The 18,352-nt window shown below is 40.1% G+C and overlaps 1 protein-coding gene across 1 annotated transcript in view; it reads right to left on the minus strand.

The window, feature by feature from the left end:
* Positions 1–15,568, minus strand: part of ZNF827 (zinc finger protein 827) — a 1,349,262-nt gene extending 1,333,694 nt beyond the window's left edge. The window contains exon 1 of the mRNA XM_044062231.1: positions 15,231–15,568. Within this exon, the coding sequence (XP_043918166.1) occupies positions 15,231–15,273 (43 nt within the window). The 5' untranslated portion in view covers positions 15,274–15,568. The remainder of the gene's footprint in view (positions 1–15,230) is intronic.
* Positions 15,569–18,352: the final 2,784 nt, after the last annotated feature.

Here is an 18,352-nt window from a genome sequence, read left to right on the forward strand (position 1 = left end):
GCTTGGATCACAAGTTGATGACCTTCAGAACTTCCTGCCCTCAGCTGGGGAAATTACTTTCACTAAAGCTCCACAGGCTACTGCTACATTACAAGTAGAACTACACCACCTTTGCATCATGGAATAACTGAGGGACGTTGGTGCCAATGGGAACAGAGGCATCTGCAGTGCAATGCTATTTGGGTGCATACAGTAGCATTACCTTATGTTCAGTTTACTTATTTAAGCCCATAGGACCACTACAGCACTTGTTGCCAGACAAACATATGTGAAGAATAAACAATTAAATTAAAGAACAATTTCAAATTAAGGAGTGAACCTCCAGACTGGTAGCCCAACATAATGCATCAGAGATACTTCAGGTGCAGCTAACATTGGGTAAAACAGCGATTCGGGTCATAGCCTCTTATAGGTCCCCAACCATGTCCCAAGACACTCACTCCACGTTCCTAAGCACCCTGGAGAATATTAGGGTCCAACCTAACACACTCATACTGGGTGACTTCAACTACCCCTCCATTAACTGGGAAAACTACTCATGTATCAGTACACTTGCCCAACATTTCCTGGAACTCATGAATTCCAATGCCCTGGACCAGCTCTTTCTTACCCCCAATAGAGGTAGCAACATCCTTGACCTGGTCATTACTAACATGGGCAACCATTGCTCTATACCAATAGTCAACTCCTCCCTGGTTAGATCAGACCACAAACTAATCATCTTGGAAATCCACATCCTTCCCCCTACAAAGGTAGCCATCACGAAAAACTTCTCCAAAGCTAACCTTGGGCTCCTAAGAACAGAGATGGCTAACTTCATGGCACCCATGCAAATGGAGAATATTTGCATGACTGCAGAATCATACACCAATGCACTGTACGAACATGTATACAAATGCATGGATCTCACCATACCCAATAGAACCAAGACGCTGTCCTCCAAAAAAAGGAAGCCAATCTGGTGGTCCCCTGCCATAAACAAACTCTACAACAGAAGGAAGGAACTGATGCGGAATAAGGTGAAGTCCCAAGACTGGAAAAACTCCCTTATCAGCCTCAACAAAAAGTAGAGATCCCTCATCAAATCCTCTAAAGCTAGCTATGAAAACAGAATTGCAGCAGATAAACACAACCACAAGGCCTTCTATAGTTATGTAAAGAACCTCCACGGCAGTACTAAGATTTGCAATGAGCTACTGCACAATGGTACCTCCTATACTTAGCCAACAGATATTGCCAATATACTGGCCGACAGATTCAGTGCTAACTTTTCCCCTCTCCCCCCCCCCAAAGGACCAATCACAATACCAGTAGACTGCCAGGCACCCAGTATTACTGCTGCACAGGTTAAAACAGCACTGTCCAAGGCCAAGAATACAAATTCTATGGGACCTGAGAATATCCCTGGCTGTGTTCTACATGAACTACAGAGTGAACTGGCACCTCACCTGTGTGCCCTGTTAAATCACAGCCTCACCTCAGGCTTTGTCCCTACCGAATGGCGCACTGCTACAGTCATCCCTCTCCACAAAGGAGGAGCAACTACAGATCCTGGGAACTATCGCCCCATTAGCCTGACAAGTCTGATATGCAAAGCTATGGAACGCATCATCATGGACGTAATAAACAAGCATAAAGGGAATCTCCAAACTCCGGATCCCACACAGTCTGGTTTTGTGAAGGGTAGATCACGCCTGATCAACTTGTTCGACTTCTTTGAGTCAGTCACCAGAGCTGTGGATGAAGGCAAAGTGGTTCATACAGCCTACCTTGACCTGGCCAAGGCCTTTGATACCATTCCCCACTCAGGAATCATAGAAAAACTCACTAAGATAGGCATCAACCCCTATATTACTAGGTGGGTTGCAAACTGGCTCACAGATAGAACCCGCTGACTCCAAGTCAGCCTGCCGACCAGTCACGAGTGGAGTCCCACAGAGATCGGTCCTGGGTCCTCTCCTGTTTGGCATCTACTTCTCAGAAGTACAGTCCAACACGAAGGGACTCTGGTTGACAAAGTTCGCAAACAATTGCAAGTTGAAAGCCATTATTAACTCCCCAAATGATGTTGACATCCTACAGAAAGGCCTCACGGAGACCAACAACTGGTGTCAGAACCATGGCCTTAAACTCAATGCCAAAAAATGTGTCGTCATCCCCTTTGGGAAAAACCCAGTTCACATGAACTACTACACTGATGGTAGTCCACTAAACACAGAAAGTGTTATAAGAAATCTGGGAACACAGGTTGACAACAACCTCTCTTTTGACCACCACACTGCCACTGTGGTCAGAAAGTCCTATGTGACAAATCTCATTACTAAGGATTTTGCATCCAGGAAGAAAGAGGTCATGGTCTCCCTCTACTCTTCCCTCATTAGGTCAATCATAGAGTACAATGCCCCATTTGGCATGTACCTCACTAGACACCTGCAACAACTGGAGAGGCCACAAAAGTACCTTACAAAGAGGATCCTAGGACTTAAACACTTGGCCAATATGGACAGACTCAAAAACCTCCAAGTATTCTCTGTCTCATATCGCCTACTTAGAGGTGATCTCTGCTTGACTTGTAAAGCCATGCCTGACCCAGCTCTGTTAGAAATGCTACATCTAAAGAAATCCCAATCCCTCCGCACCACACACTCAACCTCATTACCACAATCAACAGAACTTGCTGGAGGGACAGGTTCATAACCCAGAGACTGCCCATGCTATGGAATAGACTTCCCATACATCTCAAACAGAGCACCTCACTGGCCCTCTTCGAGAGAAATTTTGATGAGTGGATGGGAAATAGAAAATTCACCCTGGGGATCACTTCAGTGGCTCCACTTGACAGAAGCATTGGAAACTAAGGTCGGGTGGCACGATACCAGGGTAATCCTGTGGGCTAGGTCTGTAAAGGTTCCAGGGCCATTAGCCTAGTACACACCTATGAACCTATGAACAGACAGAAGACAGCAACAGCAGCAGTTACTGAAGACATTTTCTCTGTTTCCACCTTTACCGAACTGAAGTATGAAAAGTACTTTAAACTTTTAAACAGCATTATATAGAACCTATCAAATGACTCAGAAACTACACAGCGTAACCCTCAACCTTCAGACATTGAAAATGGGTAAAAAGACCCTTGAAAAATAGGCACGGCCAGCCAAAAATGTGAACATCTAATTAGCATAAAATCTGAATAACATATAGCACATAACTTCCCATTTCAAGTAATAATGTGGGATACTACTCAGAAGCATGTTTAAAACAAAGAGAGTGACAAAAATGATGGCAAAATACAAGTTCATTATCAAAGAGTGTACAACCTGTAGACTTTAAATGAACTTGAAATTTATTGCAAAGTTGTATCACACAAGATCATTTATATTTGTTTCTAAAAAATAAAAAAAAAGGGAGATGGGTGTCCTCTTTCTTTAGATTATTGCTGCCACTAGTATGTTGGTCATGTCTTACACTTTGTGTGTACTAGACAGCTTCAAAAATCACAGCTGATGAGGTGGGATACAGAAAGTTGTGTGAAGAGGTAAATTAAATCTGAAAATGGGATGCACCTCCAGAAATAGGTACATGATGTGCAAGGAAGGGTACATCAGGCATAAATCTGGAATGTTCCTCCAGAATAGGGACAGCCGAGTGCTCTGGTACACTAGAAACATGTTGCCTTATGCATACAAAACAACGAGATCTTCACATACAACGCAACTAACATATATTTTTATCAAATACAATCTGCTGCTATACCAAATACTAAAACTATACAGTCATCTTTTCCAAGTTGTTTAGCATTAACGTTAAACTTCACACTAACTTCCCTCAAAAAAAAAAAAAGATAAAGCCGTTCAAGATGTTTTAAATCATGAGGTATTAAGTAAGGTGCTAACATACGTATGTACAGACACACTTCATGCATGCATACTTTATACTTATAATTTAAATACAAGTGGTATTCAAGTATTAGCAGTTAGTGCAAATAATTAAGGCTATAAGCTGTTAACAAGCTGGTTCAAACAGTCCAGCGTCTGATGCCTTCTGCTTTCATTTGCCTAGAGTGCGACTTTCAGCAAGTTACTTAACCACACAGTGCTCAGCGGTCGCCCGTGAAAAGGATACTTGTGTCCAGTGAACCCACCCAGCTAATAAAATAATGTAAAGAAGCTTTACTTCTGCAAAACAAATCAAAATGGTTATTAGAAAATGTTAATAGCCAAATACAAAATCCGACTCAACTAGGCTAAGAAAGGTATTCATTTTTATCTTCAAACAGTGAGATGTAGACCTAGCATCCCACACTTCTCACATTACATCATGACAGAAAACCCTGATGCAATGTACACGGTGGCTGCAGCCCCTTAGAAAAACACTGTCCCTATATCCAAGCAGGAAAGAAAGCAGTTGCTAAACCATCAAGTCACTGATATGCTTGAGAGAGTTAACAGACAAGCTTAGAATAACAAATGATGAGGAATTATGCTACCAGTCAAGGTATATGTAGAACTTAAAACTGCCAGTCCCATAGAATTTGAGTGACCACTTGCATTAACAGCAGGCTGACAGTTGGTATTTTGGAATCTGGTCCCTGGTGTAAACCAATTTATACATATGCCTTACACCAAAGTAAGTCACTTACACTGAGAGCAGGTATTTTGGAATCAGGACAGATTTACACTGAAAGCAGCCCTTTTGGAATGTGGCCTATGTAGTACATCAATAAAAATTAAAAATACCAATATGCTAAGATATCAAGGCTTCAGGTCACCCAAAATGACTTGAACACTGTTACAACAGTTCACTACTATGAACACTATTTCGTTATTCTAAATGTTAGAAAAAAATTTGCTCACTCTTTTGCACTAATTTTCTCTGCTGTGGAGTTGCATTTGCTGCCTAAACCAAAGCCCAGTCCCACTTTGGTAGTCACAGATACATTCAGATTCACATTCTGAAATTAGGCCAGGGTACCCTCATCTTTAGACTGCCACTTTGGCACAAGATTCTGTCATTATAGGCAGGGGTGATGGAAGCCGTTGGAGGCTTGGGGGGGGGGGGGCTACATAGCAAAAAGGGCATTTAGTGATGTAAAAAGGGGAAGTATTTACTTATTTTTAGCTATCTACTCCCATAGAGAAACAAATATGTGATATGAGCTGTATATTCTGCCAGTGTGAGTTGTATTAACAAAGACTGCTTAGACATTTCATATAAAAATTAATCTAGAGATCACCTCGGTTTGTGCATTATCCAGCAGTAATACCAGTACTACTAGTGTAATGTACCACACCATTCTGAACTATCCATTGCTTTAGCCAATTGAAGAAGTCAGTGACAGAGACATTCCTTCAATAGAAAGCATGTTTTGTTACACCATTTGCAGCCAAGAGTTTGTCTGCCAAGAATATAGATGATGATGAAAGGGTGATGGATGAATTACCTGGCAAAATAAATGCAATAATCTTGCTGCTTTGTGGTAACTGGTTTCTGTACAGTGGTTGACAGTTTGACTGAGTCTCTGTTTACACAGTTGTTACAATCAATCCATTTCTCATCATACTCCTAACAGTATATCATACACTTTATATTTTGCGGCTGGAAATACCCAAGCTGTACAGGTTCTAAAACTTGGGGATTTCCAACTTCACAACAAAATGTGCAACGTGCTGTCAGACCTATGGTCAGAAATAGACAAACAATAAGCTCTCAGGTTATAGCTTAAAAAAGTAAAGCTGGTTAACTTCAGGATTACTGCTAACATGCCTGCAATAGGAGTCAGTGAGGGAGTATACTGTTCTTATACAGCTCCCATGTTATCTTAAAAGAGCTTCACTAGAATGAAATAAAGATCACAAGTAAAGGCAACGTTTTTTTTAAAATGACCTTACCTCACCAACTAGGTTATTTTATATAATGCCCTAGGACTATAGACATGCTGTTCTAAACAAAGATGTAGTGCTATCAGAATGTCTATTGCAATTTAAACATACAGGGTGTCAAGACCAATGTAGTACTGTAATAAAATGAAGTTTACTACACACCTGGAGCTTTTTGTTTTAGTTCCCAACTCCCACTTGTACACTACATAACCTTATGCAACTTGTTTACCTTATTTCTCCTATTAAAGTACACATGGAGATAAGAATTAAAATTACTATGTCTGTGCTACTTTAACAATATTCTCCTTATCTTTGATCATCATGTCTCCACAGTGGTAAGAAGGGCATTCTATATTGCTCATCCCATAAGTAAGGGCATTGCCTCCAGAAAAAAAGATGTAACCTCTCTGTACTCTTCCCTCATCAGGCCAATAATAGAGTATAATTCCTCTTTTGGTATGTACCTTACTACCTTCCCAAGCACCTGCAGCAATTGGAAAGACCATAAATGTTCCTCACAAGGAAAATTCAAGGTCTTCAACAGCTGTCCTATGTGGATCGTCTGAAATCACTGTCACTTTATTCAGTTTCATACATACTACTCAGAGGCGGTCTCTGCATTGCATATAAGGTAATCTTTGACCCTGCTTTACTGGAAATACTGCATATCCGTCAGTCAAATGGTACATGGGTTACTCGCTCTAATAGCCTTAACCTGGTATGTGACATTAATCCTCCTTAGCCTAATTGTACTTTTCCATTTGTTATTTATAAATTAATTGTTAGCATATGCAGAAATACCTTTGTTGTAATATATTTTTGTTTTATTGTTCCCATCTTAGGTACTGAGTTTTTATACCATGAATGTTATCATTCACATATTACATGAAACCTTCTATTTCCAAAGGTATAAACCAGAAAGTGTTGAATAGCTTTACTTTAACAGCTAAAAGCAAAGATCCAGAACTAAAATTTCAAATAAATGCATCTATGCTGACATACATAGCAATATTTTAAGTTTCACCAAAGTCTTGTGTCTGTACATCCCTGTATGTATGTGTGAATTAGGAGATGAGCCAGCCGAAACCTAAATAAGTCGCCTCCAGAAATGAACCACTACCAATATTTAACAAATCAAAAAACTAAGTGGTTGCGAATGAAGTGCCCCTTGAGACTTGATCAAAATTTATAGAAAAACAAAAGAGGCTCTCCACAGCTGAAAGTAAGACTCCAATTCTCAAAATATTTAATGAATCAAAATAAAACAAAACACAGGATCCAAAGTGAGCGCTTTCACGTAACAAAAACGTATGAAGAATGATATAATAAGTTATTTATATATATATTTGCATATATAGAGTTGATTATTTGATTGTTTCAAATGAATTGTAATTAATTAGAGTAGATATATAAGGAAGAGAGTATCAGGTGATCCTTAGAAGTCTGATGAAACATTTTTGTTACGTGAAAGCGCTCACTTTGGATCCTGTGTTTTGTTTTACTTTGATTCATTAAAAATTTTAAGTGAGAATTGGAGTCTTACTTTCAGCTGTGGCGAGCCTCTTTTGTTTTTCACTGCCAATATTTCCTGCTTGCTTTTTTTGCTCAGATTATTTCAGATGAACAAACTACTGTACGGAACACTGGGAAACAGTAAACCTGTTGACACATTTAGCAAGAAACCGATAATTATTATTTTGATGCGACTGGAAAAAATAAAGGTGAAACCCAGGGTATAAATGTAAATTATAGTTTAATTTAATAATATCAGATGTACAGCTTGCAGGTTACAACAGCAAACAGGATAGTGAACAACTATAAAACTGCAGAAAGAGCACTGTCAACAGTTTAGCATTACTTGGGACTGGGGATGCTATCATGATAAGTTGAAAACGGGCACAGTGTGGAGGAAGGGAGTAACTCAACAGATGCCTTGAGTTAAGGGAGATGATAGAAAACAGGAAAAAAGAAAAGTTTAATACAGACTTACCAAGCAATGATGGGACTGGACACCTCTACAGGGGAAGGAGCTGAAAAAGGACTTAGTAAATGAACAGACAACACAAATATGCAAACTCTACTCGGTAGTAAACTGGATCGTGTAAGGTGATGGGGACAAAGGTTAAAGAGGAATAGACTGAAGGAAGTAAAATGCGATGAACAAGTCTCTTTACAGAGAGAGAATCACACAGAAGGTAGTTAAAGAATGTGACCAGCCCCATTGGTTATGAGATTGCATTTGTGAATACATTAGTGACCCAAGTTTAACAGCACTGTACTGAGCGAGTACTGCACAATACTTCTTCAAAAAATTACAGAAGATCCATAAAGCAAACAAACGAACTATGCACATACATTCAGGCAAATAACAGGGGAGGTGGAACTGTTTGCTAATAGTATTTACTGTTTAAGACAAAAAAAACTTTAGAAAAAGTGCTGTATTTCTTCTGAAATGCTAAGAACCCAGAATAAAAACAGCCAACACTAATAAATAAAGTGAACACTATCAGGCTGGTACAATGGTTAAGGTCTTAACCTCACAGGTACAAGGTGCAGGGTTTTATCCTGTCCTCTGGTTATTGTGTAGTCTTGCAATAATCTGTATACTGATAGCCTAGTACCGACCCATGATCCACCCTGGCTAATTACTCCATTGATAAGACACCCCTAAGAGTTGACTCGGTAGTTAGGGATCTGAGAACATATGTATACAGCAATCTGGCCTTTGATCAACATGTGGCCAAGGTAGTAAGAAAATTATTTTATGGTGCCCAACTTATAAGTAAGGCTATGGTATCAAAGTCCAAGGAAGTCATAGTGCCACTTTATTCAGCCTTCATCACACCCATCATGGAGTATAATGCCCCCTTCAACGTGTACCTGACCAGACATGTGCAACAGTTGAAACACCCACAAATGGTTCCTTACCAGGAGAACTCAGGATATAAAACACACTGTCCTATAGAGATTGCCTTAAAGTCACGTCTCTATACTTTGTCTTCAACAATTTACTGAGAGGCGATTACACCTGGCATGCAAAGCATCCTCGTATCCAGCTCTGATGGACCTTTTGCAGTGAAACAGATATGTGCCTCAGAGGATCTCCATGCTCTGGGATAGTCATCCCCTCCATATGAAGCAGAGTCCGTCCCTAACTCTATTTAAGCATAACCTTGACTAATGAAAGGGAAATCAGAAATACACCCTGGGTCTGGCCCCCATGACTCCGACAGTTTGGGCATTAATGTCTGCCCCAGTCTTAAAATACTCACTCCTAATAAACACCCAACATAGGGACACGATTGGCTTGGATTACGTGGCTAGGCTTATAAAGGCCCTGGAAATCATTACATTCGTATATAAATATGAAATTATTGTCTATTATTTCTCTTTGCCTGTTGAAATTAAAACAAAAGTTAAATCGGACCTTTTACTTAACTTTCTTGTGTACAAGAAATCTGCAACGCTGTTTTGTTCCTGATATTATTGACATAATTTAAATCAGAATACTGTCACCCAATCTTAACTAAAAGATAACATACATTTCGTTTTACCTATATGCCTTTTTCCAACTTTTTAACTCACAAAAAGGCACACAATTTCAATTAAGGCAAAATTGCCTTTCCAAAAATGCAGCCTTATCTTGTCTCTCACAGGCAGCTCACCAATATCTCCACAGGGTTTGTTGTAGCACAGATAAATACAAGCAAAAAGAACACAAACTCAGGCTTGGCAATGCAATTAAAATGGTACCTGTAATGTATCTCCATCTACAGTTGATAGCCAATAGCAGTGTTGAAAGAGGTCTTGTACACATATTGTTGCCGAGGTGTGTTAAATTAGTGGGCCAGTAAAATGCACGTACAGGCAGTACTTTAAGTTTTATATATATCACACACATACACAAACACACACACATATATACACATCTGAGCCAAGAGCAGAACTGATTCTATTTAAAAGTGTGTGTGTAGGAGGGAGGTACCTACCCCATCCTATTCCAATACTCAAGCTGACTGTGATAAACCACAGCTTAACCTCCTGCCAGGTTGATGCCAAACATGCTTATTATGCTCACAGAAGGCTCAAAAAAGCTCACATAGAATAGACAATTTTGTATCCCCCCCCCCCCCCCCCATCAAAAGTGGGAAAGCATGTATGTCCTCAACAAATATACATGGAACAGCATTAATAACTCGACTTGATGGCAAACACACAGTAAATACTACCCCAGCTCTCCCAATCCCTGAACCGGAAAAGGAGAGTCATTCCTCTCATAGTTCATCCTTCACTCTGGATGGTAGTCATTTGGTTTCCCAGATCCAATCTAAACTCATTAGCACTGCAAGTGACATTCCTATTGCAGTATAAAGAAGCACTTACAAATACATGTTTTAATACAACCATTTAGGTTTTAGAATATCTATTAATATGCCATGCAATGCTCTTTGGAAATTTTCATTTACAAAGGCAAAATAAGCTGTTTCTCAATGTTTAATGCTGAGCAAAGCAGAATTTAGCACAGACATCTGTACTTCACAGAAGAGATCAAGTGCAAAGCAGGTCAAGTTACAAATGGCCATGAACTGAACAACAATTTTAAGGATGAGATTTCAGTGTTAAGAATTTCCAAGTGTTACACAGTGGATAAGAGAAGTATTGTTGAAAAAAGTACATACTGCTCATCATTTACTTCATAAAGCCTACAAACAGCAGGCCTTGTTACAAGCCTTTGAGCAAAGAAAACAGAAAGATGCAAAGCACAGGACAACAGAAACATGTACGTCTTCAGGTAATAATATAGATGCAGCTAGAACACTATCCTGCCAAGAAAAACTCAACATTTGTGAAAACACAGTGAAATCTGGTAAAAGCAAGGTCAAGGGCAGCTTCAGGGGGGCATTCCCGGCTAAAGAAGGGCATGCAGTATGACGCAGGACAAAAAGGCATCAAACACACAAAGGAGATGAAAAATGAAATGCAAACAGGACCACAAGGTCTAAGTATCTACTCCTCAGGAGGATAAGGAGCAAATGTAACTCACATAGAGACAGTTTTATAACAGATTATTCTTTTTTCATACAGGAGGAAATGAGTGAAATAATCTGTTGTGTAAAGTAGTTGTTGGGAAGGCTATACGGTACCTATTAGCAGCTTAAAGCAGAGATTGTTAAAATAAGGCAGGATTACACTGAAACACATGACAGAAACAAAATGGGTAGGACCACTACTGTCAACCAAGAGAAGCATTATGGAATGGCAACAACAAAGTAAGTTTCTCTTACCAGAGTCTTAAGTATCTACTATAACTCATCGAAGGCATAAATACCTATCAACATCTTGGCTTTAAAAGTATATGCAGCAGCCAAAGCACTCCAGAGGCAGAACGCTACCTGAATTATAACAGCAAAGATCCAAGAAAACAAAACATCTTATAGGAACATCAAACCAGTTTAACAGTTTTCATCACCTATAATGGTACACCATGTGTCTGTGGACTCACGTGGTCTCCAGCAAATCCCAACATTTGAACTAGTTAAGCTACTGCAATAAACACAACCTCCTATAGCTATATTACTTCTGGCAGCTGTATCAGCAATACAAATAAAAGAAATAGCACAAATGTTTTTCTTCCCAGAAGATTTAATGCACCTCAGCAACAATATGCATACAAGACCACTTTCAAATAAAAATTTACTGGTTGTCTGGCCAAGTATAAAATATCCAACATTACATACTGGTGCATTACAATTACTCTCCTATACAGCACATTTCCTTCCTGATTAAAGAACTTTTTTAGCTCGTTAACCAGTTCAGACACCCTAGGCATAACTGACTCTTCAAGAATGACGTATAAGCAATAGCTTGGTTAAAGTAATTTGCTTACAAATAACACATCATACAAAAGGAGGCTGTGGAAATAAAACTCAGGTCAGCACATGCTAGCTCATCAACCTATTATCTTAATCCATTAAGAAGTACTCTCATAAAAGACAGTAATACTACCAAAAACAAATTACAGCTGACTGAAAAATGCTGAAGTTAAAAGGAACGAGCTAGCATAAAATGAGATGCTACTTAGGCTGCCAAATTCAGGCAGCCAGACAATAAGATTTCTTGTACCTAATACACACATACCCCTCAACCTCATAGTTCTAGAAATCTGGACAGAGCCTAAAATAACGAGTGCCAAAGGCCCAAAAATGGGGACAGATTTTAAATATAGCTCTTATAAACTTAGAAAGTTGCTAAAATAATGGGTTTTCTGTTATTATGCATTTTTTGATGAATATATAAGGTCTGAAACTCAAATGTGTCATTATTTAGTGATTTCAGTCTTCAATTATTTGTCAGGTAACCACAAAAGTTATGAGGAACAGACCAAAAATAAAACGGAAACATGGGCATTTTGTAAAAATCTAGACAGTTGAGGGGGTGTGCTAACAGTACTTTACTTGTGTAACCCAGAACCACATTAAGACCAATAACAGAACAAATAAACAAACAAATGATCAAATCACCTTATCTCCATGAGGCCTGAATGATCCTTTGAGAATTGCACATGTTCTAATACAACACAACAGTCACAATTTACTATAGCTGGTACAGAGTGGCAACTTCATCTGTTGGTGGAGGGTGCACCCTGCTTAGATTGACTGCCAAAAACTATTACAACTTCATTGTAAGACTTAAATCCATAAAAGCTGGGTCTCAGTACAATACAGTTCTCAAACAATTCTCTTTCTGTGAAGCAGCATGGTTCTTCAGAAAATATGGAAATGCATAATTCAGATATTACTTGATTTTACCTATTTCTGGCATGCATTAACATTTCCCTAACATACTGCAGAAGCTCCCAAGTTTCATGTAACTAAACCAACCACGCAAATGCAGTATGGTGTCTAGCACTTGTTCTCACACATATAATGGGCTGCTCAGCATTCTACTGCAATTTTTACACGTTTTCCACATTATAAAAAAGTAAAGTGACTAGTGCATTATACAACGTTTCCAGCATCTGGAAGCACACCAAAACAACACTTTTAATAACAATCAATAATAGAAAGCAAATGTCATTGTTTCAAGCTTTAATGAGAAATATGTTAAGACTCACCATTGAAAAGTATAATAAAGTAGCTTACATTTTTTTATGAGTTGGTTGTCTAGCTGGGCAAAACCCACTTAAAGTGGAGGCTGAGGTACAGCAATGATGAAATACACCTAAGAACAATATTTCAAGTGCCAAGTACAAAGCCAGTAATATTTTAAAAGTCAAAGAACAGTTATGTAAAGCCACCGGAAAATAAAGCATTTAAAAATCAAATAAACAAGCCATATAAAGTAACATGATATATCAACAATCAAAAACGATGAATCATAATATTTATTAGACTAGACGCCAGTGTGGCTGCTACAGTAGTCAAAGTACATATCAACTCCAGGGGCCTAATCTGAACCCAGAAAGGCCGCCCTGTTAATTACAGAAACATATCTGTGAAAGGCAAAAAAGAAGCTAAGTGGGAGTTTGGAATTTGTGGTTTGTACAAGTTACCCATATGCTGCTTATTTCAAGGGGACTAGAACCTAACTGTACACAGCAAGTGTGTTGTCAAGTGCAAAATGTAAGTTGAATACGTTTTGCAGGGATTATGGCTCTAACGCCTGGCTCCACTTGTTACAAGACAAGCTAACCTTGTCCACATCCTACTCTGATGGGTTCTATACTCCTACTAAAATAGAATGAAGTATAATTTTTTCAGACTTGTAGGACACAGCAAGCAGTGGAAATGAATGTCTTTAGCAGCCTATCAGTAAACTGCTAATAACAGTGAGAATTTCACATTAATTTCCCTTGAATAATTAATTATTACATAAGCACTTTAAAAAGAATGTGCTGATTTCATAAAAGATGCTCATTGCAATTATTTTATCTTTTATAACCAATAACCTTTCTCTGAGTGGGATAACTCCCTTGTAAATGCAAGACAAACTTAACATATTGATATAAAGTACAATTTCCTCAAGCTGGCAGTTTTTGATTCCCCTCTCTGTGATATGACAACTGACAGGTGAAAGGACTTATAAAATCAACAACAGTCGATAGACTTCCTCTGATCTTCAGTCTCTGTTAAAGCACCATTCTCTCAACATTTCTTAATGATGAACTCCAACATGTCTACTTGTCTGTAACCCCTGAAAGCTGGCCTGAAGTGACTTGTCAAATAGAAACCTTAAGCAAGCAATAGGTTGCAGGAAAAAAATTAGCCACAGCCTTCAACTATTCGAGATCCTCTAGTGGAGAGACAGCGAAATGACGGTGAACCAAACAGATAAAAACACAACCTTAAAAACTGTACGTCGGGGTCAAACGAGCACAGCATATATAACAATTCCCTAAATTAAGAGAGAAGGGGGGGGGGGTGTTGAGGCAGTGAGGCCGACGTGGTCCTCATTCCAAAATGAGTTGTCACTCGGTAGCACAGCTGTCTGTCAAACAGGGAGCCGCTAGGCAACAGTTACTGTGTGTGTGTATATATCTCTATGTGTATGTGTATTGATTTCAGTCTGCCTGCAAAGAATGGCTGCAAACCAAGAAAGGGAATATGTCCCTGAACTTCAGGTGACCGACCATGGCTTTGACACCAACAACCATGAACTCCGTTCAGTCATTGGGGAAGTGACGCTAGCCCCCAAGCAGTATAAAACAGAAACGGGGGACGGGAAACTCCAACCTTGGAACAGGGTGCGAGAAGGAAAGGTTTATATACTAGATGGCAAAGCATTTACAATCGACAAAAGTTAGCCTTCACATTTCCAGCTGTCTATGCTGGGGGAGGAGGGGGTGTATAACTTGTGCTGGTCCGCTGCTGCTACTGTATTTACACTTGGCAGCTAAGGCACTGAAGCCGGAGTCTAGCTTACCTCGGCTGATCCGATTGACCCTTCGTTTGACTGCGGGCGGTCAAGAGCAACAAACCCTCCTCTAAGGGGTGATCCCGGTTCCCCGCTGCCTGTCACATGCCACTAGAGCTCCTTTTCTGTCCGTATTAGCGGCCATGGCCGCGGTAACCTCGGGGCAGGGAGGGGACCCCTATCGATTAATAACTGTTAGCCCACGAGGGGCGAGGGTAAAGGGAATGAGACACAGACACGGAAAACAGCAACGGCGGCACCAGTAACTCTTCATCACCAACATGGCTGCCCAGCTCCGACCTAAAGGAGAAATCGCCCCGGCTCGGTGTCTTTGTGCGTTTCACCTCTGTAACCCTAAACGGTGGCAGAAAACTAAAGGAGCCTTAAAACGAAATGGAACGCTGGCAACAAAAAGCAGAGCAGTCGAGATGGACTTACGTGAGGGCAGCCGCTTGGGTTGCTCCTGCTTTCTCCTGGGCATTTTCCCCTTTCACATTCTCCTTCTTGATTATAGGTAGTTCACATAAAATAAAAAAGAGCTTTTGGTGTTGAACTGTGTAGCTGACTTGCTGTTTTGCTCTTTAGGGGTAGCTGTCGGCCGGAGTCAGTGTTGCTAGCAATGGCTGTGGAGAGAGGCTGAGGTGATGTAGCTGCAGAGCGGTGGTGTCGATGGCTGCTCTCTGGGTGTCTCCGAGCCCTAACTAACACTAATGCAGGGATCAAAGGGCAGCGACGGCGGCGGCAGCAGCAGTAACAGCAGCACACATGCTGGCTGCAGAGGTATTGCACACATACAGACATACTGTACAGTACAGTGCCTACACATGCACACACTTAGCAGGAATAGGTGCCCCCTCCCCTTAGGGTTTATTAGGTTAACGTACTCAAGACACAAAAATGTGCTGTACTCTGCATGCTATTTGTCTTATGGCGCTGTGGAAATATAATAAATGTAGCTAATGCTGTAAGCCCTTGTGACCCCCCCTCCCCACTCCTTTCACGCATTCATGATTTATGCTGTATGCATAACATTAAAATATTTTAGGCGGCATATATGTAAGGAGTGTATGAGGTTGAATTAATTACATCTGTATTTCTTTGTTTTATTTTTATTTCATGAAACAAAGTTGCACCTGATGGGAAGATCCTGTGAAATTGCTTAGACTGTCTTTTGACAGCATGCTGCAGGGTGGTTCATTTTTATACACTTTTCTGCCTTTCTTCTGCCATTGTACCCCATGCCATCACTCACCTTGGTGGAGGGAAATTACTGTCTTCAGCTTTCCAAAATGAGGAGATTATGCAGATATCCATTAGAGATAGTCTGGTTTGCTAAAACCATTTGTAATTGGGTGTAGCAGGATAAATCAAGAAAGCAATTAGTACATTTGCATTGGAGAGAGGTGGAGGAATGCATAGACTTATTCTAGGGAATGTTTGCAATTAAACTGTATTGTCTATTAAAGCCTATTATTGTTTTAAAAATATAGTTATTTTGCTTAAATACTAAGTCAGTATTTTCATTTATTTATTCACTTATTTTTGGTTCAAGCTCATAGAATGTTTGTGAGGTGAAGATAAGCTCCATCTCCTAGATTTAAAACTCTTCCCTTTAGAAATGTACTTTTCCTAGCAGACTGAGGAAGTTACTCAGCAACTCTTTCAAGCTCTATAGTCAATCCAGGCCACTGTTAACACATCTGTTAATTAAAGGGAAGTCAGAGCAGGCTATGCAGAACTGACATCTACTGCATTATCAGACCTGCAGTGCTAATATGTATTTTTTCCTTGGCTTAAACTGCTTATCTGAAAATTGCTGTTTTATTTTTACATTTACTTTTGCCACAACTAAATCCATCTAAATGTAAGAATGAAATCTATTTAGGCAGTATTATACTGAATGCCATTCCCGTAGTTGCATAACTGTGTTCAGACTGTGGGGCTTCTTAGGTTCATAGGTAAGTACTAGGCTATCTGCCCATGGGCATTTATAAGCCTAGCCACAGAGTGATGGCTTTCGCCTCCCCATTAGATTAGTAACCTGGGCTTCTGTCAACAGGGCTCCTGAAGTGATCCCAGGGTAGAACTTATGATTACCCATCCACTCATCAAGATTTCTCTTGAAGAGGGTCAGAGAGGAGCTCTGTCGAATATGGATTGGGATTCTATTCCAGAGTGAGGGGAGTCACTGGGACAGGAATCTATCCCTCCAGCATGTCCTGTTTATTGTTGTACATAGGTTCAAGTCGCTAGAACGAGTGGTTCTGCGGGATCTCGTTTTTTTGAGGTGAAGCATTTCCATTAGTTCAGGGTTTGACATGGCCCTATAGGTCAGGCATAGGTCACCTCTGAGCACCTCTGAGCTTCTGCTTACTAAACTTGTGGCTTTCAGGAAGACTGATCTTGAATCTCCACATTTACAGAAATGTGGTTTAAAACCACTGAGAGCACCCCGTCAGGGCAGGGAAACAGTGCCTTCCACAAATTTAGACAAGCTATTGCACAGGCAGAGACTAAAGGTGGAAGGGTCTCAATCTACATCAAAAACAAGCATATCTCAATGCTGGTCAAACAGGATGATGTGCTTGAGCTTCTCCATGTCCAAATTGCCGCGGGTAGAATCCAGTATCATATTCTTGCAAGCTATAGATCACCATCTGTGACCCACAAAACCATTAAATCATAATGTCTTAGACCTATTGGAAACACTTACCATATAGCCCAGTAGCATATTCAAGGGGGACTTTAACATTGTATAAAGTGGGAATCCAACATGACGCTAAATTTGTAGGCCTAGAGTTTCCTCAGCTTTGTAAACACAACACAAGCACCCTGGACCAGTTAGTCCATTTGCCCACTAGGGTTGCAAACATACTGGATCTGGTACTCACAAATATTGGAGAATGCTGCACCCCCACATTGTAGTGTCTTCTCTGGTAAGGTCAAAACATGAAGCTGTTTCCTTTGAAATAAAAGCCAGTGCTGTGACCCCAGCAAACCCTGTAACAGGAGCTACTCTAAAGGAAACTACCTATTATGTGATTACCTGACAAATTTCAAGCTCATCGAAACCCAGAGAACACAGTTGCCTATGGAGAATTCTTCACTGAAACCCTGTACAATCATGTTACTAGATGCATAGAGACAACTACCAGAAACAGGCCCAGAACAAAAAAAAAACACCTTAGTGAAATCTAAACATAAACAGATTATACAGCAAAAGAAAAAAAAAATTATAGCTAAAATTAGGAAGTGCAACATCCAGCAGGATAAAAACTCTCTCTCATCAGAGTAAACAAACAACTAAGTGGGCAAATTAAGTTTACCAAAGCCAGTTTTGAGGTAAAGATAGCCTCTCAGGCCAAGGGCAACCACAAGGTTTTCTTTAACTATGTCCGAAACCTCAAAGGTGGTACAGAACCTTGCACAGAACTGGTCGTTAATGGAGCCGATTACACTGAGCTGGAAGATATTGCAAATCTTCTGGCTAATAAATTCAGCTCCAATTTCACCCCCTCCCTGGCTGCCTGCCATTTACTATAGTCAAACATAACCCCCAA

Source organism: Protopterus annectens, chromosome 2.part1, assembly GCF_019279795.1.
Source record: "Protopterus annectens isolate FY-2018-M chromosome 2.part1, PAN1.0, whole genome shotgun sequence".
NCBI lineage: Eukaryota > Metazoa > Chordata > Ceratodontiformes > Protopteridae > Protopterus > Protopterus annectens.